This window comes from Crocodylus porosus, unplaced genomic scaffold (assembly GCF_001723895.1).
Source record: "Crocodylus porosus isolate Cpor-Errol unplaced genomic scaffold, CroPor_comp1, whole genome shotgun sequence".
In the NCBI taxonomy this organism is placed as follows: Eukaryota; Metazoa; Chordata; order Crocodylia; family Crocodylidae; genus Crocodylus; species Crocodylus porosus.
Genome location: NW_017728907.1, coordinates 14,460,961 through 14,486,788, shown reverse-complemented (window position 1 = coordinate 14,486,788; position 25,828 = coordinate 14,460,961). Strand labels below are relative to the sequence as shown.

At 40.2% G+C, this 25,828-nt stretch overlaps 1 protein-coding gene across 3 annotated transcripts in view; it reads right to left on the bottom strand.

The window, feature by feature from the left end:
* Positions 1-25,828, bottom strand: part of KIFAP3 (kinesin associated protein 3) — a 106,584-nt gene that overhangs the window by 27,959 nt on the left and 52,797 nt on the right. For 2 of the 3 annotated variants that reach the window (XM_019530819.1, XM_019530820.1), the window contains exons 13-19: positions 24,854-24,966; positions 22,703-22,868; positions 22,414-22,539; positions 21,729-21,827; positions 18,583-18,668; positions 6,662-6,851; positions 1,902-2,001 (exon numbers count right to left, since the gene is read on the bottom strand). In XM_019530819.1, the coding sequence (XP_019386364.1) occupies positions 1,902-2,001; positions 6,662-6,851; positions 18,583-18,668; positions 21,729-21,827; positions 22,414-22,539; positions 22,703-22,868; positions 24,854-24,966 (880 nt within the window). Of the gene's footprint in view, positions 1-1,146; positions 1,193-1,901; positions 2,002-6,661; positions 6,852-18,582; positions 18,669-21,728; positions 21,828-22,413; positions 22,540-22,702; positions 22,869-24,853; positions 24,967-25,828 lie in introns of those variants that run through there. The other variant, XM_019530821.1, reaches the window with a different exon arrangement.

The window sequence follows — 25,828 nt, the reverse complement described above, 5'->3', positions numbered from 1 at the left end:
ATACACATCTGAAAACCGGGATTCACTGTCCAACTGCCGGTGTCTATTCTATCAAACAATCCAGTCTCTCTGTGTTGCAAATGCGACAGAACAGTTGCAACAGTACATGCTGTTTCCAATTAGGTTGTCTCCTTGTATCACAGATAATTCCATGGCGATCATAGCAAAAAAGCACTCCCAGAAACAGAATTCTAATTGGAAATCTCAACTTATTTACCTGGGCTCTGCACAAGGTTAGGTACCAAGTTTTGCTATTTGTATTTGCCCTTTGCATTTAAGTGGGCCTCCAAGCTTAAATGCCTTGCAGTTGGCTACAAGGACATTCTACCAATATTTATTTTTATTTTAAAAACATACTCAACGTATTTTACCATTCATTTTAGCTGGAGGAAAATCAGATTTTAAAAAAATCTTACAAATACATATCTTTAAAGACGAGCTTGAAATTCAGCATTCAAGAGGTTGGCAGTCTACCATAGTATTAGCTCATGGATGGCCAAACTTTCCTTAACTGAGGGCCTCATTGGCAAACCAACAGTATCTTGTTGGAACTACTCTTATTTTACTGAAAACAATGCAGACTGCAACCTGCTTCTTTAGCAGAACTGTACAGTCACTGGGGACTATGTATCCCTGTAACGCTCCATCTAGATCCTGGCTGATCAAGGTTAATGCATGCTGGAACCTGTCAACCCTATTAACTACACCTTTGTATTGAAAGTGAAGGGCAGCTGCAAGCCACGCATTACAGTTCCAAAGAGCTGCATTTAACTCACCTACTTCTCCTTCCACTTCTCTAACACAAGCATGCTTCAATAAACAAGGTATGTATTTAAAAGTAAATAAGCAACATGCCGTCAGATTGTCTACTAGAAGCAATTTCATTTTTTTTAAAATACATTTTTAAAGATGGCACCCATTATTAAGAGCAATTATGCAAACTAATCTTAGCGGGGTCATGCTTCAGAAGCTGATGATCATTTAGCATGCGAAATCTTTACTTTTATTGGAGACATACCATCCATACCCATCTATCATAATTAGGCATATGTATTCCACACACAATACAGCATTTCTTAAACCCTACAAAAGCCATAGATGATGGAAATGGGATCCTGTTCTCTGAAATGGGAGCATTCCAATTTGACCTTGGGAGAGAAGTCAGTCCAGAGATGCAAGCTGGAACAGCTTGCTAAAATTCAGAGGAAGAGAGGTTGTTGATTAGAAGGTCAATTAAAGGAAACATCTCCCATACATCCAGAAATCACCCAATCAAGCCAAAAAGCAGACATATTTCACTCCTTAGTCAGATTTTCAAAGCAAATACCATCAGTACTCAAGCTGGGAGTTTGCTGGGAAGATTTTTTCAAAATAATAAAATAAATCAGGAAATAATATTGGCAGCTGAGAAACATATTTTAACAGTGTAAGAATACTGGAAATAATTCTGCTAGTTAATCAAAATCCCAAGTTCCTATTTAGACATTTCCAAAATATAATGACTGAATGATGTTTGAATAATTGTCTGAACATGCAATTAGTTGTGTGTTCTAGTTTTCTATTCTATTTTATTGCCTTTGGAATGCTATCAAAAACATTCTGTGTACGTTAATGTGTCAAAAAACAAGTCTAGTTCAAACGGCAGACTGGATTTTCCAGCATGAAGAAAGACAATGAATTTTTGCATGAAGAAAGACAATGAATTTTTATAGCAGTTCTATGGAAATCATATTTCTCAATATAAATCACTCACCTAAGTATACTTTTAGAATGTAAGCCTATTAAAGCTTATAGCAGAAAAAAAGATTATTAGAGTTGAAAAATGTACATTAAGTAGCAACAAAAAAAAACAGAATTAGCAACATTCTGATTATGTAAACACGTTCCCAAAAGTGATTTACCCGCTGGAGAAGGGATGTTGCCCAACTAGATCTCCATTCTGAAGATGATAATCACTGAAAAAATCCGGACTCACTGCTCCATCAGGGGGCACCAGGCCATCTAGAAAGAGAACACAGACACTGAAGTTAAAAGCAAAATGTGTTTTAGAGGTAAGAGAAAAGTGGGTAACAGGTGCTGCTTTATCTTAGGCACTCTCCATATAGTGCTCTGCATTAGTATAGTGATCAATGACAAGGCCACCTTCAGATAGAAGTAGAGGCTTGCTGAGGCCCTCACCAGACTCAGCAATTTATAGCCCACTACCCCTCCCCTGTAATGAGTCACAAATGCGAGCCAAGTTTCTCACACTTTGTCAGCAGGAGAAACAGTGACAGACAAGGCCTGATCCCATTCCTGTTCACTCCATCACAGCACCAAAACCAATGCAACCAAGAGAGGCAATCATTAACCTCCAGGTTGGTGGAATAAAATGAAACAGCAAAAAAAGACTCGATTCTTCAGCCTGTACACTGTTACCACTGTCTTAAGCTAATTAAACCAAGAGAAGGCAACTTCACAATCTTGTTTTCCCCATCTTCCTGGAAGTTTAACATCTTGTAAGGTTAGCCTAGGTAGAAAATAGTTTTCATGATAGGCTCATGGGCAGCTTGAGGAAATGGACACAGTAATTTAGCTTAAACTAATTTTCCTTTGTTACTTTTACATTCACCACTCACATAAGTAGGTGCACATGTCTGTAAAGTTACCAGGATCTCTTAAAGGAATTATGGTCTTATTTGGTTAACAGGAGAGATCAGGAATTCATGAGCTTAACTCTCATCTGTGTTACACTAATGCAACTCTAAAGTAACTCCACTGAAGAAAGGACCTAATATCCAGATTTATTTCAGTGTAATGACAGCACAGTTTAGCCCCATCCGTATTCATATATTCATGGCATATTAGTTGTTAATAAGGGAACAATTGACTCGGTAAAAATTGCCAGGCTTTATTAGATAAAATAACGATACTTACGCTAAACTATGTAATAATAAAACCTAACTAAAGAAATGTCTTGAAGTCCTCCTTGGTTTCTAGAGGAGAGGATATACCAATTAAAAAAAAAAAAAGGGCAGAACAGATGCCTTCTGACAGATACTTTAATAGTTTAACAGAAGATAGAAAGAGATTCATAATGACTAGGAAGTAACAAATGCCATTCCACTTTAAAGAAAGTGAGATAAGATTCAGAGCATCACAGGCCACTTAGCTTAACCTCTGTGGTTTCAGAACTACTAAAGCTGCCTGTGCAGGAAGCAGTGGAAAGCAACTTACAGACACAGGGGCTTAAAGATGACAACTGGGGCATTCGAACAAATCTCTCCTTTTCTTACAAATTTACCTGATGTTGTTTTGAAGATAATATAGTGACAAATGATAAAAGGAATAGAACTGATACATCTAGATTTCCAAGAGACATTTGATGAGGTGCTACAGAGATTCATTTAGGAGAAAACAGCTCATGGGAAAGTGATGGAATACAGTATAACAGATTGTAAATGAAAAGTACTAGCCATGATCAGACATATATTTTAAGTGTAAGAAAAAGCATAGGGTGTACAGTTAATTGTACACATGTGTGTACAGCGTGCAAGAAAATAGCATCCGATAAGCAAATATTCCAACATAAATATATATTCCTTTCAGCACTGTTCAGCCAGGGGAAAAATGTGCTATATGAGATCAGGACAACTCAAAAGGAAAACAACATTTTTATGAGTTGTAGTAATATGTTCGTGTTTTCCCATCTGAACTACTGTTTAAGCAAAAAATTGAAATGGAAAACAAGCATCTTTGCACTGATACTATTTTCTGATTTAAATAGGCAAATTAAATAGTTTAATATTTTAAACAATTTTATATCATGATTTTTATCTGAAAACAGGGATGGTAAAGTATCACAACTACAAACCATTTCTTAGTATCAATGGAAAAGCATTATATTTTTTAACTCCGAAGCTGGAGTAACCTGAATCAACTGTACTAACATTCAAACCATAAAGCTCAGAGTTCTGGCCAACAAACCCAAGACTTTTATAGGAAAATAAAAGCACATGGAAAGCGTCAGTCACATAGAATACTATTGCAGTTAATAGGCATCTGTTGATAAAGTGGGGATGTGCATTTCCAACACAGAGACGACCTGGAGCTCATGAAAAATTCTTTAGATTCTGCTAATCGATTGATTTAGGTTTAAACATTTGTGTGAAGCAGCTTGGGGTAGCACAGTAATAGCAACCCATCATGCCATTAGTGAATTGAAGAATTCTGACTAGTCAAGAGAAAAGATCTATATTGAACTTCAACCAATCAGGGAGTAGGACACCCTGAAAAAGTATACTGTACTTGCATAAGTAAAAGGGTTTCTGACTGGATGAAATGTTGTACTTTTGCGCCTAAGAATAAATAATGGCCTGTCCTGAAGGAATCCAAATGACTAAAAAAATATTCCAGTTGGTATAATAATCCATAGTTTTTTCAAAGCTATAGCATGTCCCCACTGGCCACATTTCAAAAGTATAAATCTAATGGAGCCCAAGAACACACTATTGCTGGCACTTGGTAGAAGAAAACTGCAAAGTGAATCTGTACTTTAAATATAAATCACTGACTTTTATACCTTTTAAAAACAGAAAGACTTCTCAGACATCTGTAGAATGTATCACTGGGAATCTGCCCCTCCTTCCCTGGTCAAATATCAATTCCAACACAAAAATCTTTGTCCAAATAATGTTAAGTCTATAACACTACTGATTAAAAGACAGGAAATTCAAAGGTACTGGTGACATACTCCATCCCTAACCCACACTACTCAGAAAAAGAAGTGGTTCAGAGAAACAAGGAAACTCTGGAAAGAAGAGATTACAACAGGAACTTTTTCACATTTTTTACTCAAAGTGCAAAAAAGCTCCACTGTTATAAGAACCCTGTGCTACATTTGAATTGCTGAAGGTGTTAGTCTTGTAGGTTTAGTACAATCAAATAGAAAGAGTCCAGAAGAACAAAGTATATCCAAGTATGACTATTGTTGCGGCTGACACACAATAGTACATCTGTAAATAAGGACACTTAAGTGTCGATACACTTTGCAGAGTAACTAGAACATGGGCATTGGGAGCTTCATGTTTATTCTCTCTCAGTGACTCATGATAATGTTGACCAGTTTACAGTACAAAAGGTTTGGGGGGAGGGTGGGGAGAGGGTTATACCACAATTCTTTTAAATTTTTCTTGTGTTCTGAAATAGAGCTTTCTGACTCATATATTGTTAACAAAAGACTGGATATTTATATGGAAAATAAGAATATAACCAGACCCAACATTAAAGATTAGGAAAACCATGCATACACATACTCCACCAAGAGTTTTGGAAAAGATATAAACTGTCAAGCCTCAGAGCATAAATTCAGCCTCTCACTTAATTTGTGTTAAAGAAATTTATCCTGTAGAAGTTGTTCTATAATTGCCTCCTGAAGGGTATATCATACCTTCAACTGAAGTTGCTGGCAAGAACCAGCAGTGGAGAAAAGATACTGGACTGGATTCAGCATTCTTCCAAAACGGCAGGTCCCACGTTCCTAACTAAACTGTGATAGCAACATCTGGAACAATGTACGAGACAGAACAGAATCCATCTCCCAATACCCCATTGCTACGTATTACTAATATGAGTAAAAACAGAAACTACAAATGTAGACACTCTGATTTCAAATACACACAGACACCAAAGTCTAATAAGTAATATGGTGCCACTTTTTAACAAATGGTTTGGTTGTGTCAAAAAAGGAGGTTCCAAAGTTAAAGAGATAGATATTTTTCAAGGGAGGTGCTGGAGAAGAAACTCTAAAAGGGGAGATCACAAGGCTGCCTAGATATCTATTCTCTGTCTATGGCTTTCATACTGAGTAAGTCATAAGCTGATATTTCTAGCTGGCAGTAAAGCAGACTCCATTAGCAATCTGCAAGTCCTGCTGGGTTCTGTGTCTTACATCACCTTTTGTAATAAGGATTCCAGACTTGGAACTTAACAGACACACAAGGCACAAGAAAATCCAGCTTCAACTCCCTTAGCTGTATTACTTTGAAAGGCTCATAGGGACAGAAAACAGGTTTGGTTTTCACTTGAAAAGCAAGCAAAGTATAGACAAAAAAAGCAAGTATGAAGCATAAGAACAAGATAATTTTATGCAGCATTTATGATCCAGCTAAAGTAGATTGATATTTCTTTAAGGATCTATTGAATTTCCATGAGCTCTAGAACAGTTTTAAAGGGAAGGGTGCACTGCAGTCTCTCATTAACATAATATAATGCTAGAGCAGTGATTCTCAACCTTTTTAGACTCAAGGCACCCTTCATTTAGATTCAATGGATTCCTCAAAAAATGCCAGGTCTTAGTATTCACTTGTTTTTCCACCATGGAAAAATGATACAGAATTTTTTCTGTTGCGAAGAACTCAAGAAAGACAAGTCAAAATGCTTTTAATGTTATGGATGTGTATTTGAAATCTCTGGGTTCATCTTGTGACTCACATTTGCATACCTAACAATGCTAACATTGCTTGAAAGAATCTCAAAGCAGCCTAGGGTGCTGCGGCACCTTGTGAGAATCACTGTGCTACTTGTAATTAGCATAGTTTCAGTCAAGGAGCAGCTGAGGATCTGCTCTCACATACCAATATTACAGTGCTGGGTAGTTACTGAATATACACTATTATCTCACCTGAATTGTAGTAAAGGTCAGGTCTTTCTAAAATATCCCCTTCATGGATGTAGGGCTCAATACGGTCATCTCCATACAAATACTGCTCACTATCATCCATCTGCCGACTCTCCACCATCTCCAGCCACTGAGAGTTGTGCCATCGGAATTTCTCACTCTGAATTTTCTTAGCCCATTCTTCATCATATTCCTGTTAAAAATGCCATTAAGGTTTTGAGGTCAGACACGGGAAATCTATTTGGTTTTTGTAGATATATGCAAGAGAATTTTTGGCTGGGGAAAGATGCAAGTTTGATGGCCTCAAAGACCAAAATCCTCTATTTTATTATACAGTGCTTTGAACAGGTAAAATATGTTGTAAGGATTGAACAGTATTATTTTATTTACCCAATAACAGAAGTTTACCTCATGGCTCCTGAACACTAGGGAGGAGGGAGAGAGTTCCATTTCCAGTCTTAATGGACATGTCAACAAACAGCCAATTACCGCTCATCTTAAATGGAATTTTGCAATTGTTTTTTATATATGTATGTGTGTGTGTGTATATATATATGTATGTGTGTATGTATAAAAATACATACACACATGGAAAATTTATACATTTGTTATTTTCCAAGTGTAGAATCTAATTTTTTGTGGGTCGTCTTAAATTTGTCCCTATCATTGCTCTGTGCTTCCTCCCCCCGGCCAGGGCAGGGCCCTGACTGGAGCTGGAGCTACAAGGGGAAGGCAAATGGCAGCAGCAAGGAAAGGGTAGATGGGGAGCAGACAGGGGCGGGGGCTGTGGCTCAGTTGAGGCCACCACTCCTGCCCCTTGTATTTAAATCTAAGACTAGAGGCTTTCCCCCCACCTCCACATTGAATGTGGGGGGAAACCCTGTCTTTGATTTGAGGAAATACAGTATTGGGTCAGTAACTACAATGGTGACTGGAGCCAGTTACTGTACTAAGAAACAGAAAAGCTCAAAAGATTGTGATAAAATTTACCAATATTTATTTTGCTCCACAAAATTTCATCAATTGATGTTTTGGTTAGACTCTAAGGAGATGCAACTCAAGTTCAAAACTTCAAGTTGCATTGTATCTTTGTACAATCACTTCCTATATTTAGTACCGTGAAATGTAATGCGACACTAGAAGATAAACCCAAGACACAAAATATGGGTCCAAAAGCAAACTTATTCAGTGTTTTGGATGAATCTGTATCTAGGATTTTGGTTTAGCCATTTAGGGAAATGAAGGGCAGGTATGAAATCTGGAATCAACCAAAACTCTTTCAAAGTTTGGAGAGTTCTGATCATGAGTTAAGACGTATGCCTGGATTACAGAACAGAAAACAGAAAAGCTTAACTTCTTCTATGATTCCCAAAACTAGATCTGTAATAGCATCAGAAAGAAGTGGCATAACTGTGAGACAGATTTGATGCAGACTCTAAGCTGGTACAAAACTGTATACATCTTTCCCTATAGTAAATGCAAAATTTACAATGCATTTTGAATATCAACGTTTTTGTGGTCACTTTTCAGTGGTGAGCCACGTTTAATCTTCCTAATGCCAATAGAAAAAGAGGTTTCAAGCTTCTAACCTCATGAAACACCTTTGGGCATTACCAAAGCCAACTACCACATCTGTGGACAGATATAAAGCACAGAGTAAATGATAAGTAGTTGTTAATATCTATCTTCTTGGGGACTGTAAACTGGAACAGAGATTTGCCAATAGAAAATAAAATACTACACAACGACAATTTTTCTCCAAATGGAGAAACAAGTCCCAAGAGGCCTTCTTCACATCCTACTGGTATGCCTACAGTACTAAGAAAAAAAAGTTTGTTAAATGAATTTGGCTAATTCAGGATAAAACAGTGGTGAAAATGAGACACTAACTCAAATGACCTTAAGTTAAACATCTGGTTGCCCATAAGACTGAATTCAAGCAAGCTGTTAAACCAACCTAATCTCCAAATTATTTCACACACACTGGCATTAACCTAGGTTACCTCTCACTTTCTGGGCCTAATTCACTATCCTCAGTAGCTACTGGGTCAGTCCCTAAGAGCAGGATTCAAATTACAATTTGACTCTCGGGGGAGGGAGGGAGGCGGGCATCCTGCAAAAACAAGTTGGCCAGGGTTAGGGCTGTGCACACAGGTCCCCACCAGTACTGCAGGGCTGGGGCCAGCCAAAAGGAGCTGCCGCCTGGGCTGCTTAGAAAGGTGTGGGGCAGGCCCAAGGTTCTGAGTGCTGGTGCATGGGCTCTGGGCTGTTGTGGCAGCGGGGGGAAGGATTGCTGACCAGCTTGTGGGGTGGTTCTCATTTCTTATGGGGGGGGGGGGGCACTACCCTCCCCCTCCACAGCTCCCCTGTAACACGAACCCTGCCTAAGAGACAAGTCTGGTTCATTTCCCTGTCAGGAGGAACATTTGAACTTCCATTTTGAGCTTCTAAGACTTCACAGGGAACCATACTGCATTGTGCAACATCAGAAATGCTTTTCCATTACTAATGGATTTTAGAATTTTGCTTTAATGGGAGTAAAGCAGCCTTGTTTCTTTGGTCACAAAGTAGGATATGGATTTCCCATTTTGAAAGCTCATCAGTGCACACACCTTCAGAGGTTGGTTTCCACAGACACATCTGTGGCACAGATTTAAACTTTTGAAAACGTATCTTAGACTTTATTTCTTATCCTATTTATACATTGGTCACCAGGCCACTGGGATTTTCATTCTCTTGCCATCCTGGAGCACAAGAGGCTGCGATTCAAACCACTGTCTGCTCCATGGCTTTATGTACACAAAACACTGGATCACCAGGCTTTCAGAGCCCTCAATGGCTTCAAGGATGGAAGACAAACGCTGCAATGTGAATTCCTATTACCCATATATAACCTCGCAACATACTTAAGATAAAGAATAATAATAATAGATGGTCCCTACACTTTCTTCTTGCTGTAATTCACTTTTAATGAAAGAAAAATCTAGAACTAGCAGCACAAAGTAAAAAAAAAATCCTCAGAAAAGGTAAATTCATCTCCAGGAAGATTTATAACGTGATATGTGAAAAATGAAAGGGTGCAACTTTTGGTGATGACATCTGATCAGCATCTTGGAAACATTTCCTTTGTTGTGTCTGTGTCTGCCAGAGTTAAACTGTGGGCTATCTATTATGTCAACCCTCAGCAGCCTTAAGCTCCTTTTAAGCTTTAGAGAAACACCTTGTAACTGCCAGAGGCTGTTCTGTAATCCCAAGAAAACCATTCCAGAAATGATGATTACAAGGAGGAAAAAAATAAACAAATAGCAAATTAGATTAATTTGTAAAAAAATTAAATAGTTTTTGCATTGGCTTGTTTACTTTAAAAGGTTCCCAACAGGAACAGTGCTGATGGCTTCATTCCTAGTTTCACATTTAACAAATGGTACATACAAGTATCTTTATCCTTTCCCGAATTTTGATCTTGATCTCATTTGCACAAGCAGTTCAGCTTCACAGCATTATAAAAGCTGCTTGTCAGATATAACAGCTGAACACAAAAGACTTATTATATCTTCTCTTTAAATCTCAGAGTCAAAAGTTGGCAGAGGACTGGTGAATAACACTGGCATGGAGCCATCTGTCTCTTCAGTATACATGTGGTTTTTAAGGTAACACCACATTTATCATCTCAGGTAAATTTTGGTGCTCTTCTAAAATGTTCAAAATAAGTATAAGGCTACTGGGTTTTAGGAATAAAAGAATGGCCATACCGGATATGAACAATGGTCCATTTTGTCCAGGATTCTATCTGTGGCAAGTGATCATAGATTTTAAAGCTTGAAGAATCTAGTTATAATCATGCAGTCTGACATCCTACATAACAGAGCTGAGAATCTAATCCTATTACTGCTGCATGAAGGCCATAATTTCTGTATATTCCCCACAGGAAAATGTGACAGTATGGAAAAACTTCAAGGGTTTGGTGCAAAGGAGAAAATCCAGGGTCATATGACTAGAGGTGAAGGTTCAGGGAAACTAAAACAAATAAGTTAAGATCAAAGCAACTCCCACAAACCCCCCCAAATCTTGTTAATTTCTAAAAATGTGTTGTAGGATTTAAATTCAGAACCATTAAAAGCCTTCTTCACTTGAAGATACCATTTTTCAAGAAATGAAATATGACGACTAGGAAGATTATGGCACACACTAACAATGGCAAAGTCCATCAGACCTTTCAAATGTTAGACCATTGGTGAAGTAGGTGTGGGAGCATGGGTGGAGCTGGTCTTTCTGATTTTTTTCTACATGCTATAAGGAGCTTAGCATTTTATATGCTGTTATATAAAAAGGGAAGAATACTTGGAGGTTGATTTTATTCTCCTCGGAACCTTCTGACAGCACCATTTTAAGCATTCTGTAGCATTCTGTTCCCATAAATCCCCAAGTGTCATGGAAGATGTATGGTTTGATTCTGCATGGAATGCACCATCCTTTTTGAAGTTCTACATCCAACTTTGTTTACTGCTGAACCACTGAAACATTATGAAGCGTTAACTGGTCTATTATCAGACTGTGTCTGTTCCCTATCGGGGGTCCCCTTTGTCACTGGTTTCCGTCACACCTTGTATCTGATTAACACGCTATAGGATAACATAGAGCTATACAGATCTGCTTTGCGTTCCATCACTGCTGATGGAAAACAGATTTACTTTTTTACTTTAATGTGGCTGCTGTCTAATTGGGTCTGTAATATGGTTCATTTAATGCAACTGCTCGTACTAAATTAAAGCTGCCATACAGTAAGTTAAATTGCTCATTAAGGTTAGAGTTATAGTTGGTAAAATGATACATTACATTGTTACCTAAATGTACAATTTCTGCAACAAGATACACATACTACAAGAATAGTTAGATTAACCATCTATCAGTAACTGCCCAAAAGAATTGTGTTCTCTTGGTTGGAAACTGGGCAGAAATGCTTCCTAAGTATGTTGCCTCCAGAATATAATGGGCTAAATTCCTGCTTTCATTTATGACTCTGTAACCCGTGATGATTTCCTTGGGATTGTATTAATGTGATTAACAGTATAACTATGCTTATTAAGTTAAAATACTATTAAGACAAATAAACCTAGCTTTAGCTACACCATGTGAAGTGTCATGTGAAATCAACAATGTATAGCAAATATCTATCAGACAATGGAGAGGATACACCCACTTTAAATTTGATCACAACCTTTTCATTCCTTTATGTGCTTTACAATGCTCTCTAAATGATCCTGTAATATGGACCTCCACAGTACAAAACTACAACCAGGATCACAGCTATGTGTTCAAAGCAACAGGCAAAGTCTCAAAGAGAGTGCATTAGTAACAGAGAATTGAATGAGGGAAAAAAAATCCTAAATTGATGTGCAACAGCTTAGAGGGAAGAATGTTGCACCTACTTCATTTTGGTTATATTTTGCCCTGTTTTCATCATGGAAAATTACTGCAATCAGGACAGGCAGCCACCGCTGAAATGGCTAGATGAAGACAGAAGCATGGGTTTGGTGGATGTTGTAGGTGGCCTGGCCTGAATTCTTAGTTGTGCCTTGGAAAATATGGATAACAAAGAATATGAAAAACTAGCTGTGGCAAGGAGGTCTTGCTAAGAGACAAACAAGAATTAAATGAGGAGGTTAGGACTTTCCTATCCCTTTTTAGTGTTCCCACTCAGTTCTGTTACAACTCCTCACAGTGGGCCAGAAAGTGCTAGTTTCACCAGTGTAGCATTTGGCTTCACTCTGTAAACTGTCCCAGCTGCTTCTCGCTCCATTTTTCTGTCCTCTGGACACACCAGGAAATAAACAGACCATAGAAACTTCCTGGTCAGACACAACATGGCACTCTGCACTAAAGGAGAAAACAAAGTTGGAACCAAAGCAGCTGCCTCTCCAAGCAAAGTTGTCCATAGATCCCCATAATATGTACTTCCTTGGTTTCAGGTAAAATCTGGATAATTTATTTTTCTTCTTTTGTGCTGCCCTGATTCCAGATCCCAGAGAACTTTGGCATCATTCTTGGGAATTCCTAGAAACACTGCCTTAGCAGTTTTCCACCTTTTGTTTGAAGTCTCAACATTTTCAAAACAGAGGGCATCAAATAGCCTTGGCACTTGAGTAAGATACAAAGAAATATGGCAGGTTATCAGGATGTATGCAGAGAGCTTTAATGGTCTCCAACTCTTTGTGCACCCTTGGGATGAAAGCTGCAAGGCTGTAACATACCATTGGAAAGTTGCCCTTTCAGAGAAGCAGCAAGCTGCACTAAATGACTGGCCTTCAGACATTCTGTTGCTGCAAAAAGGACAGCACTCAAATCTAGACCATTCAGGATCTGACATAGCAGATGGGACCTGGGCTCAAACAAATCTATACAGCATGCTGAACCTGATAATGTGCTGCAGAAGGCAGGGAAGGTGGAAGAGTTATAAAATCACAATATGGAGCTTTAACTTAACTTTAATCTAAAATAAAAATAAAACAAAATATAATCAAAGACTAAACAATAGTTAAAAAGCAACAAATGCAGCTAGAAAAATAATTGCATGAGCAATGTGGGTGTTGAGGATCTCCCATCTTTAGTGATAGAAAAGGAATGGAAAGAGGGCTGAGCTCCATTGTTCCCTACCTAACCTGGATCTAACTAGTATGGAGGTTGCCCCGATGCATTGTAATTACGGGGTGTCAGAGCAGACTTGATTAAATCGAGTCTGCTGGAGCATGGCAATTACAGTACCATGCTCCAGCAGCCTTCCGTGTCTCATGTATCAGCATCCCCATGCTTCAGAGTGGTGGCAAGGGCACTTGTAAAACTCACTGAACAGGCTTCAGTTCAAGCACTCCCACTGCCATTTTGAAGCGCAGGGATGCTGATACATGAGATGCTGTGGTGCTTTAATTAGAGCAGCACTTGGAGCCAGTCTAATTGAAGCACTGCTCCCCACCCCACTCCTGGAACACATGTAAAAGTGCCCTTAGAGGCTAACAGGGAGCCAAACGCCACTGCTTTCCACAGGCTTTCAGTGCAAGTGTCATGAATGCACAAGCTCCCAAAAGCAGCAAGTCAACAGTGGTCAGCACTCAGTGGAAAACTAAGATCTATTTTGTATCTGTCTCCATCTGATGAAATGCACTCTATATACTTCTGAGACAGTTAATGTGTCCCGATTATGTGTAACGACTTCATAAATTAGCTGTCTGATACCAGGACTCAGCACCATATCCAGAAAATTGGAGCATGCAAGAACATCCAGTGACCACATTTGCTGTTGATGAAAGAGGTCCCTCGCATCCACCAGTGCATACTACTGTATGTATGATTCCACAGTACATACTGTACTGAAGCAACATCTGTTTCAATTCATCAATGGCAGAAACCAGCCAAGTTATATTAAACAAATCATCACTAGTATAACATTTCCATAATTTCTGTGACAATTACTTTACTGCAAAAAGCATACTTCCCCCAAGGCCTGCAAGGCATCTAATTTTCCTCAGTGTTATTTCAATCACCCTATGTGCTGCTTCTTGATGAGTGAAAAAGGTGTTTGTCTCCTTAAAAAGAAATTAGTTTTAAAGTGTTAGAAATCTTTCCCCACAATTATTTTTGACCTCCATTGTCATAGCAACTAGCAAGGTTCCATACATGTTGGCAACAAGACTACAACTTGACTTATCTTTTCATTCACTTTTTTCCCCTGTGAATTTACTGCTGACGATCAGTCCCAACAGTCCTAGAGACTGAAATCCTCTATTATCCACTGCACAGACAAAGCAAAGGCATTAGCAAGTCAAGCAACTGTCAGAACCAAAATAACCTTATGGGCTGTGTCATGAGGGTCTCTGATCCAGGAAATGCATCCCTCATGAGGACCTCGTAGGTTGTGGCACTTTCATCCTCATTCAGTCCTCCCTCACCAATCTAAGATGTAGTTCAATCTCACTTGGATGATCAGGACTTTTGGTTTTGGGAGAAATCTCTATTTTGGAATAGAGAGTAGTACCAGATTATAATACAAGCATGATGCAAGTGCTCTGTGGTTTACTCCTATATCTTGGGTTTCTCTTCCTCCTAATCTCCTAATTAAGATAAGAACATACTGACTCAGACCCTATTTTACCTAAAACAGTGGTGCTCAACCTTTTTGGCCACCAGGCTGGATGGGCAATGCCCAGGCCTTCTTTGGGTTGGATCCAGCCAGTGGCCCCAATTTGGCATGGGGGGTAGGGGAGCGGGGGAGATCACAGTAGGGCCCAATCCAGCTGCACCAAGGGGGCCAGGGAGCATCCTGGCTTCAACCCCTATGAGAGGGGCTGGGGGAAAGGAGGGGATGTGGCCCAACCCAGTGCAAGAAAAGGGCATGGGAAGGGGGGAAGGGGCAGGGCCCAGCCTCAACCCAGCCCCATTGGCAGGTGGGGGGAGGCGGCTTGCCTCAGCCCAGCAGCAGGTAGGTGGGGAGTGCAACCCAACCTCATCCAGCCACAAGGGTGGGGACTGAGGGTATGAAATGGTTCCAACCTGCTGGGTTGGGCTTGGGAATTTGGCAGCATGGGAGGGTGGCCATATTTATTGCCATTGCTCCCCCACCACCACATTTCCAATCTGTGGGGAGCCCCATAGGCTGGGTACCTATGGCTCTGTGGTCTGCATCTGGCCTATGGGCCAGAAGTTGAGCACCCCTGACCTATGATGTATAAGAGTGCTACGTAAATATCAAAATGTGGATGTATAAATGGTATTTTGTGCCACTTACATGGATTTCAGATCCTACTTCCACTTGTATGATTGGACTCATCCTAAAAAGGGTCAAATACTCTGTAGGCCACATACACTCCATTATGATATTACTCCATGGACTTGCACAGAATTACTGACACACAGCTTCAAAGGTGAAACAGGGTCAACACCAAACATAAGTGGCCCTAACTGATCCCTTCAGAACAACTCTAGTCATACAGATCAAAATAGGATCTAAAATCCATGCCAGAGGAACAAAGGGCCTCTTATATATCTACATTTAAACCTGCAAGTAGCATTTAGATCATAGAATCATAAAAAACAGAGTTGGAAGAGCCCTTAGGAGGTCAGCTTCCCACCCCCTGCTCAAAGCAGACCATCCCCAACTAGATTATCCCAGCCAGGGCTTTGTGTAGCCAGGCTTTAAAAACCTCCAAGGATGGAGATTGTACCACCTCTCCAGGTAACCTATTTAGGTGTTTCACCACCCTCCTAGTGAATTTTTTTTCCCGAACATCCAACCTTAACCTCCCTTGCTGCAACTTGAGACTATCGCTCCTCATTCTGTCATCTGTCACCACTAAGAACAGTCCAGCTCCATCCTCACTGGAACCACCCTTCAGGTAGTTAAGGGCTGCTACCAGATCTCCTTTCAGTCTTCTCTTCAGCAGATTTATTAAAGAAAATAGGATTTTGTTTTCATTTTCTCCATACAGAATACTGTCAGTGAGAGATCTAACACCGCATTTAAATAGGAAAGTACCAACTGTTTGAGAAGGGGGTTAGGGAATCTTTTATGTTGACCTTTGCATTTCTCTTATGGACGTTTTGAGGGATATCCGATGAAGTGACCGGCCCGGATAGGTGGTCACCATCCGGTGGAACGGGCGAAGGTGTAGGGGTGGCAGAGCCCTCGTTAACGCAGGACCCACGAGAAGATCAGGAGTCTCCTATTCAGACGACACACGCCGGACCATCTGAACCAATCAGTATCATCATCAAAGTCGTGGCAGGTGAGCCAAGTGCGTGCAAAACGTCTAACGGCAGGTGAGCCACTCCTTAGTGACAAGTGAGCGGTCCTGACACGGGGAGATGGTAGTGACTTAACGCGCACTCCCTGACAATCTTATCACTGGGTATCCTTATCATTGCTCCTGGAGGTTTTTAGCCTAGGTCACACTTGCTTAGGCAATCATAACTGATTCATAGGAGACTGAAACTCAGGGTCCAGTTTAAGAGTACAAAATTCACGGAGCAGTGGCCTGAAAAGGGACAAGGGATTTATACTACACAAGGGATGGAAATAACCTAGTAATTGATGCAGGATGCAAACTGAACTCAGACTCTTTTGCTGGGGGGGTGGCTGGGAGGGGGAGGATTGGCTGGTTGACATGGAAGCCTTCACATCTTCAGAGTTTTGAAAGTGCAACTTGTATTGTACAAGTAAACAGAAAGCACAAGAATGGCTACAAATGCACCCGTATGACTTTTCCAGTGTGCTGAACTTTGGTGTTGGTATCAGACTATCATCACTTTCAAAGCTGCACTGTTCCCAAAGAACATTTTTAACTCTTCATCCCTGATTAAATTTTCCCCAATAGTTCTACCCCGGGAATGATTTCTCATGGCTTCATTTGTATCAATAAGACTTCTATCAGATTGGCCTGGGATACTAACAAATGACCTGGAAGCCATGTAGACTGATTCACAAGCACGGGCAACAGAATTCTAACAGTCTTACTTTAAACAACTTACATGCAGATTTCTCACATTTCCTCCATTCTTTTCAGTTAGATAGTCTTCAGATATTCAAGACTAGAAATATTACTTTAATACTATAGGACCCTCCTTATCAAACAAAACCATCTTCCTTCACAAAACAGTAATGGGTTCTGCCTCCCAAGACTATTTTTTCCTCTTGATGGACTGACTCATGAACAGGACATGCATCAGAATTCTGGCAGTAAGTGTGAATTCATCCCAAGTGAAACACTGGCTTCACTGAAGTCAATGGCAAAACTCCCACTGACTTAGCAGAGCTATTTCATGCCCCACCTCTACATAAAGTGTGAGTAAAGCTCGACTGATAGATAAAACATCACAATGAAGTACAAAATTGCCTAGATTAATATTTTGTACTTTTAGGCAAATTTTAGCCATTTGCCATTACCAACTAATGTAATGTACGTTTATAACTAATTGTAAAAGTAAAATAAGCCAAGAAATATAACACTAGGAGCTAAAACCATAGCTCTACAAAAATTTAACAGTTTAAATGAAGACAGAGAAGAAAGAAAGAAAGAAGTACTATACACATAAAGCCACAAGAATATAGTTATAGCAATTTTTCAGTATCTCCCTTAACTCCTTAATTTACCAGAGAAGTGCATCCACCAGAATTCATCAACAGGAAATTAGGAAAGTGAGATGGGATTGCCTAAATAAGAATATAATCTCTAAGAAGTACTGTGCAAATTTTCATGGTCACTAGTAGCAAGGATTTTTATGGAATATTTCACCAGAGAACCAGAACTTCCAATAGCATAGTTTCCAATAACATTGCACTGGGGGTAAAGTGCCCCATTTCAACACTAACCAGATTCAGTATGGCTCAGCTTGTGATATTAGACAAGGCAGTAGGACTGCAGGCTCTGTACTATGCGTTTAAGAGCAGACCATTGCACCAGGAACTAAGTTAAAACCATAGGACGGACAAGACCCTATTCTGATCATTGAATGCTACAGAACATTGGTTTTCTAATATTATCCCATACACTTTCCTTTTTAAACAAATAATACTCACATTAAACATTATAGAAAAGATCACTGAACAAAACCGATTCAAATGAATGAAAAAAGCTGTTGGGTAACCACACAAAAAAAGAGCACACAGAAAGCTTATAGTCCTCATCACATGTGGTTCAGACATTTCAAATTGTGAAAAGTAAGAGAAGTAAAGCATTTCAAAATGTTTACAATATGAAATTTAACTACTACTGGATTTTTAAAAGTGTACATAATTTTTCAACAAAAACGCAACTCTGCAACTCATTTTACAGGAAAAAAATCAAAATTATATTGAAAATATTTTCAGACAATGTGCTAATGTATATTGTTCTAATCACATAGATTCTTTAGCTAGACAAAGGAAATCAACCTACCGCTATAATATCCAGAGTGTTGTCACAGACTTTGCGGATCTCAGCATTCTTATCGTGCATCAGGTCTATAAGATATGCTGGAGCCTCTGGGAAGCAATGGTTAAGGATGTAAAGTTGATTTTACCACAGGCATGGATTCTTCCAACTGGAAGAATTTATTAGGAACCACACTGGGGTACGTTCTGCAGCACATGAGAGCCATGAGCTTCATGTGCTAAGTCAGCTAAATAGTCATATAAAACTCCTGAAGGAGATATACATTCCTTTTACTGAGAAGTATACATTGTCTGGCTCATCATGAGAAATCCAGCCATATGAACACTGTGCTACAGGGTTTATATTTTATTCAATATTTAGCATCTCTGTGAAATAGATTAGGCTCTTTTTAAAACTTAAAGGCAAAAAAAGTCAAAGACTGATTTCCAAATTATCTGTTCCATATAACAATAAAATTTAAAGCATACGTGTAGGGAAACCTGGAATATACTTCTACAGGTCTGCTCTTGGCTAGATGAGTGACATGTTACTCAAACTGCATTTTTTTTTGTTGCTGTTGTTGACTATATGACTATACAGAAGTGAAAACAGATGCCCCTCCCCGCAATTAAAAACAACCATGAAAGGAGGTACTATAGTCAGGAAGACTATAGGAAATGGAAGAAATAGATGTTGGTGCAAGATACTGAAGTACATCAGTATAAATCATATAGTACCTTCAAGGCCTTTGCTGGAGAAAACAAAGGAAAGATTGGCTACTATTAGATCTGCAGAGTGCATTGTTTACCTGGAATCAGAGGGTGAGCAGACATTTACTTAATGGCACAATCATGCCACGTACATGGCAGGAGGTACTATTGTTGGGGTTGGGGCCACTGCCAGCAGGGAGCCCAAGGCATGGGTTTGCAAGTGCAGGATGGGGACGGGGGGTGGAAATCAACTGATTGACTCCTCCTGCCTGGCACTCAATACACACAGACTCCCTGCTGGGACCTCAGGATCAAGAAGCATCTCCCCAGTCCCTGTTTACCGAGACTTTTACAAACCATGTGTGAAGCTCAGCTGCTCTGGGACCTGAGGGTTAAAGGCAGTCAAGAAGAGTTTTATACTACTGTTAGCTCCCAAAGATCCACTGTTTTAAAGTGCCCTGCCCCACATCCCCACAGGGGCTGTAGAACAAGGCAGGAGAGGTTGCCAGGCACAGGGTCTGCTAAGTTCCCATCGAAGGAAATCCCTTGACTCTGTCTGCCCTGCCAGGAAACCTTATAACCTGTTTCCCTGGTGCCCATTTTTGGCATCAAGACTGGAACTGTCCCCATCCCATTGCTGAATCCCATCCCAATGCCAATACCAACAATCAGCTGATGGTCAGCAACAGCACAGGCATGTTATTTGTGCAAATTATGGCTGAAAGGATGGTCTACATATTTTATGGAACGTCTTTGTGGCTTATTTGTCACTTTATGGCTCCATAAATCAGCTGCACATGTAGCACTGCTACTATTTATGGTAGAACTAAAATGTTAATCACACCTTAATTGTAACATGTGTCAGGGACCTAACAGTTTCACATGATGGTAATTGCAGTGAGCACAGGTAAATATATAGACAGACTGCTCTATATAAAAATATATGGAGACTGCTGTCTGTCTGACACTGGCCCCGACCAGGGTCAGGGCCAGTTCGAGCCACAGCAGCTGCCTGCCCCTCACCCCTTTGTACACAAATCTGTGACAAGAGACTCTCCCTGATGCTGACTGGCGGGACAGACACAACTTGTTTTATATTTGAGTAAATATGGTAAATCTATAGCAAAATTGGTGCAACACTACTAAAACATGCAACTCCCTCCAGTAAGTCCCAGGATCTCTCAAAACCTTTTAGCCTACTTAAACAAAAGGATTGTAAGCAAGCTCTTGTGGGGAGAAGAGCAAGTGAATCTTTTCTTAAAGAAAAAAAGCACTCTTATAACAGGTAAGTAGTAGTTCTTAGAGTGGGAGAGGGACATGATGGGCACATTTGGCTATTAAGTGACCAAATGTGAAATTGGTATCTTGTGACGTTTTAGAACTAGGAACAGGTATTCTACAATGTTATACCCAAGATCTCCCAGCTTTCTACACAGAATATATTCTTAGTTCAGTAAAGACTAAAAATATCAGACCATACACTGCATTATATTCTTGTATCTGGAAGATATTTTAGGTGGCTTTGGAATCATTACTATTACTTGCTGCTTATGTACTACCTACAGTGTGCTAGGTATTTCACAGAATGCAAGGCAAACATGATTTGACATGAAAAGCATACAAATCTGAGACCCGATTAAGCAAGCCCATTGTAGTAAACTTGCCCTTCAGACCCACTGAAGTCAGTTGGACTGGGCCCCAATTTAAATCATACTTCAAAACAGAAAAGATAGCAAGAGGAAGTGATAAATGGAGAACGGGAGTTGTACTTAAAGTTCTTTCAAACTGAGCAAGTCAACAAACTGAAGCAAAAATGAACAGAAACAGAATGGCCATTAGCACAGAAACAGACTAAAGGAAAGAAAGCAAGGAATTGAAAACAAAGAGAGAGAGAAGAAGGATAGGAATGGTTAGTGAGAGCAATACACAACAGGAACTCTTGCGGTAGGAAGTAAAAAAAACTAGATGACAGTTGTTTTGAAGAAAAGAGAGGAGCAGGAGGAGAGATGAGAAATGGCAGGTATGTCAGAAGTTGATTCAATTTTACTTTTCCCTCTGAGCCTGTTAAAGCTGAAATTATGGTCTCTAAGGTACATGGCTTTACAAGGAAAAGGGTATAAGAAACAGCCATACCAAAAAATGTTTCATATTACTTACTACTCTTTCTGTAGAGCACGCAACATACATACAACACTGATAACATGGTGTGATACAAAAAGTTATCAATGCTCATTTTAACTACCATATGCAAGCCACCTGCATAATATCTTCTAAAGATCCTTATATCTTACAAGTAAAATATTTGGACATTATTTTGATTGAAATTATACCAAATCAATCTTATCTTTAGGAGTTTACAAAATTACAGTAAAGGATTTCCATCACATGAGAAGCACATGTAGAAACAACAGCAGATTAAAAGCACTGCAATTCTAAAGGTTTCACATTTAAAAAGGATACGAGTCTCCTTGATGATGACATCTCTAGTGGCCTGGTGAAAGACCATCTGGTAAAAGACATAAATGATTTGGCAGACAAACTCATCATCTTCCTGTTGAGCTTGAAGATAAGAGAAAAGCATTTATTCAAGTCACTGAAACAGAGTAGGCTATTACTATATATTAACAAGCACTGTGTCGAGCTCTTAGATAAACTGGAGGGTGCAGACAACATTTTGATTGCAGTTTCTAATAATCATTCCCACTCACAAACACAAAGCTTTTAGAGCTTCACTCAACTTCCAGAGTCAGCCTCTAGACTCCTACTGACTTTGATAAAAACTGGATTGGTGTGGAAAAAGCAAGCTGACTAGACCTTTGCAGAGGCATAAACAAGGCTCTGAATCCTGGGCAACAGCAGCAGCAGCAAAGGCAGTAGCAGTTAGGTTGGCAGTAATGGCAGCACAGTTCTTCCACTCCCGACACACTGGCACCCAGTCATGTCCCTGTTGCCCAAACATAGTTATGCTCCTGGACCTTTGTTCAGCACAGTCTCTGCCAGTAACAGAATTATATCACCACACTCACATGAAGGACAGTAGTAGCTTCTCCTAAGTTATACTTGGTGGTGGCATCTAGGTCAACTGGGAAGTACAGATATTAAGAACCTTTGAAAAAATAGTCCCAGAAGGAATTGGATAACATACCATTTAGAAGTTCAATGAGTGCTGGAATGATTCCAGATTTGGCTAGAAGAGCAGCACAGGAGTCATCCATGGACACAGTTCCAATCATTATTACTACTTCTAAAACAAGGTCATCCTCTGCAGAACCTGGTAAATTAAACAGATAGCTGTGTGTGTAAGAAAGCCCTTTGCTGAATCTTTGGCTATGGGCTTGTTGTTTTGGTTTTCAGGACTTATGTTAATTCACACATCCAAAAGACACTACAGGAAAACAGACCATTTTGGAATGCTAACCATTTCTAATACAGACCTGGCTTTAGTTTATCTTTGAGGTATGGAACTAGTTTGTATTCTTTCAGCACAAGTTCCCAGTCCAGGTCAGGTAAGGTCAGATTTGCCAGTGTTCCCAGACATTCTATCACAAATTCCTCCTCTTCGTCATTTGAAATTTGAGCTGCTAAATCACCAACATAATCCTAAACAAAATGTATCAGCAGATAATTAGTAAAAAGTACTGTCCATGTACAGCTTATGATTCTAAAAGACTTGTAACTTGGTCAAATCCAAAACAGCTCTCACCAGAATGCTGAACAGGGTTTGTCTCTGAAATGAAGGCTATTTTTAAGTCAAATTTAAAACTTTCAATTTTAATTGTGACTCTATAAGCTATTCTACAATTTTTAAGCATCAGATTTCCCCACTCCTTTAATTCTCAAAATAACATAAAACATTTTATTCAAACTTTCCTAAATTTTATTATGGGCAGAAAACACACGCACACAAATTCAGCCCAAAAGTGTAAAAGTTTTAGAAAGCTAACAAAAGACTAAAAGAGGAGATTAGGATGGAAAATGTTATATAGCCACAGTTACCAAAGCTGTCAGTCTCCCAGACCCTTACGAACAGACGTCAAATTTCATGGTATAGTTTATATCCATTAATTCTACTTACTAGCTGTATAGTGGTGTGAAAAGTTTTAATACTATTCAGTATGAACTTTATTAAGAGATCTGCAAGTCAAATTATCTCATTATGTACCACATTTTTTTAATATAACCAAACACCAACTCTTTTCTGTCTATGAATTCAATGCTAATGAGAGTATTGGACAGGCAGTCCCAGAGGTTCACAGTCCTCAACTTACAGAACATACATAGCGTAAGAAGCAACAGCAAGAGAGATTCCTTATATTTGGATCCTTCCCTACAGCAGGGGTAGGCAACATTTTTTGGCCGGAGTGCCAACGAACACCACAATGCCTATCTTGGAAGGTGCCAGAGTGCTGGCATGCCAGAAAAACAAAATGAGGGCAAGGGGTACATGGCAGGATGCCCTGCTTGTGCCCTGTGTCCCCCACCCAAAGCCCCTGCCCCCTAGTCCTGCTGCCCTGTGCCCCCCATCCCAGGCTCTGTGGCTGCCAGCAGCTACCCTGACTCTGGGTAGCTGCTGGAGCCTGGGCTGCTCCCAGCAGGGCTTGCAGCATCCCATCTGCCTTCTGGGAGCAGCCTGGGCTCTAGACTGGCAGTAGCTCCCTAGAGCTGGGCCTGGCTGCAGCCGGGAGGCTCCAAACAGCTGTGCTGGGCTCCAGCATCAGCTACCTACTGGCACGTGCACCCATGCGACGGAGAGGGCAGTAGGGGAGCTATGGAGCCTGGCGCAGCTGTTTGCAGCCAGCCTGCTGCTTGGTGCAGCTGCCCAGAGCCCAGTTTGGCTGCAAACAGCTGCATCGGGCTCCAGAACCCAGTCACCAGCTCCATGCCAGGAGTGAGGGAGAGACCAGGGATGCACTGCCTCAGGCCCCACCCCAACCGCCTGTGCCAACGCACGGGTGCATGTGCCGGTAGGGAGCTAATGCTGGAGTCTGGAGCCTGGTACAGCTGTTTGGAGCCTCGTGGCTGCAGCTGCCCCCTGCTCTGGGTAGCTGCTGCCAGCTGGGAGGCCCAGGCTGCTTCCAGCAGCCAGCTAGGATGCTGCAAGCCCTGCTGAGAGCAGCCCGGGCTCCATCACTGGCAGCAGCTACCCAGAGCCAGGGCTGGCTGTGGCATGCCAAGCAAAATGGCCTTGCATGCCATGCTCAACACGCGTGCCAGGGGTTGCTGACTCCTACCCTACAGGAACCATCTGCAATACTGAGACGCCACTTTATTTTGTTGTCTTTTTCTCTGCTGAGAACAGGGTTTAAGATTACGACTAACTTTGGCAATAATTATAAAAGTGCAAGTCCTTGTTTTTGAACTACTGACCTAAAGGTAGGTAATTAAAATACTAACCTTATTTAAAAAAAAAAAAAAAAAAAAAAGGTTTGAGAAAAAATAATCTAGAAAAAACTAAAGAGAATGAAACAGACTGTTTGTTAAAGCAGAAGCAAATTTATCCTTTAAAATTCATCAGTAGCCTAAAACTAAAGCCCTTTGCAATGTGAAGGCATGGAGGTCACTGATAAGATATAAATGCAACTTACAATAAACAGATTTTTGGTTGGCCCATCATGTTGTGAAATGTTTCTGATCATTTTCATCAGCAGCGGATCCTTGAACTTCAGAGCCCTCTTCATTAACATCTTCAATCCATTTCCTGAAATGGAACAGTGCATATCAAATCTCCCATATCAAATTAAAACTAGACTTGGGGATTTTAATGGGACAATAATAAACAATTAACAATGATTAAACAGCAAAGATAAATAACCCACAAAAAGTGGAAAATATTTTTTTGGTCCAGGTCTTAATTAATAGGGACAAGCTTCACCTGCATGAGCTCCAAGACAGCATAAAACAGATGCATAATAGCCAATTTTCAGAGATATTTGGACCTGTCAACCCCAGAAAGCTAGATAAACAGCCAAATCCTTCAGTTATCAACCCTAAGGCTGAAAGAAGAATTCAATAACCATAGACTCCATTCTTGCCTAATTACCACATTTTCATGTACATGTCCCAAACCTAACCTATCCCTCTTCATCCTCATATTGGGGAAGAGGAAACATATACGTTAATACATTTCTTGCAGTGGTATTTATAAACATCAAACACTTGTAACCATGCTGCTCAAGAGAACCTAACAGGCACAATGTGCTCTTAGGCTCCCAGCAGGCATTACAATTAAGACATTATTAACCTGTTAATTGCATCATAAATAATAATCCTGCTACACGTTCGAAGAATTAATGGTGCAACAAAATGGGAAGTCCACTACAAAAAAAAGTGCCACAAAAGATACTGCGTTTACCTGAATACAAGACAATCCTCCAGTTATTAGATTCTATACATGGAAAATACATAAACTTCCAGGTATAGAATCCAAGTACTAGGGGGTTGTTTTGAAGCACCTTCCCCCCCACCCCCCCAACTGCTACAGCAACGAAAGCAGTAGTGGGGGGTTAAGATAGCCCCCTTGCCCTGTGCCCTGCCCACTTCTTCCCTCTGCAGCCTTCCTG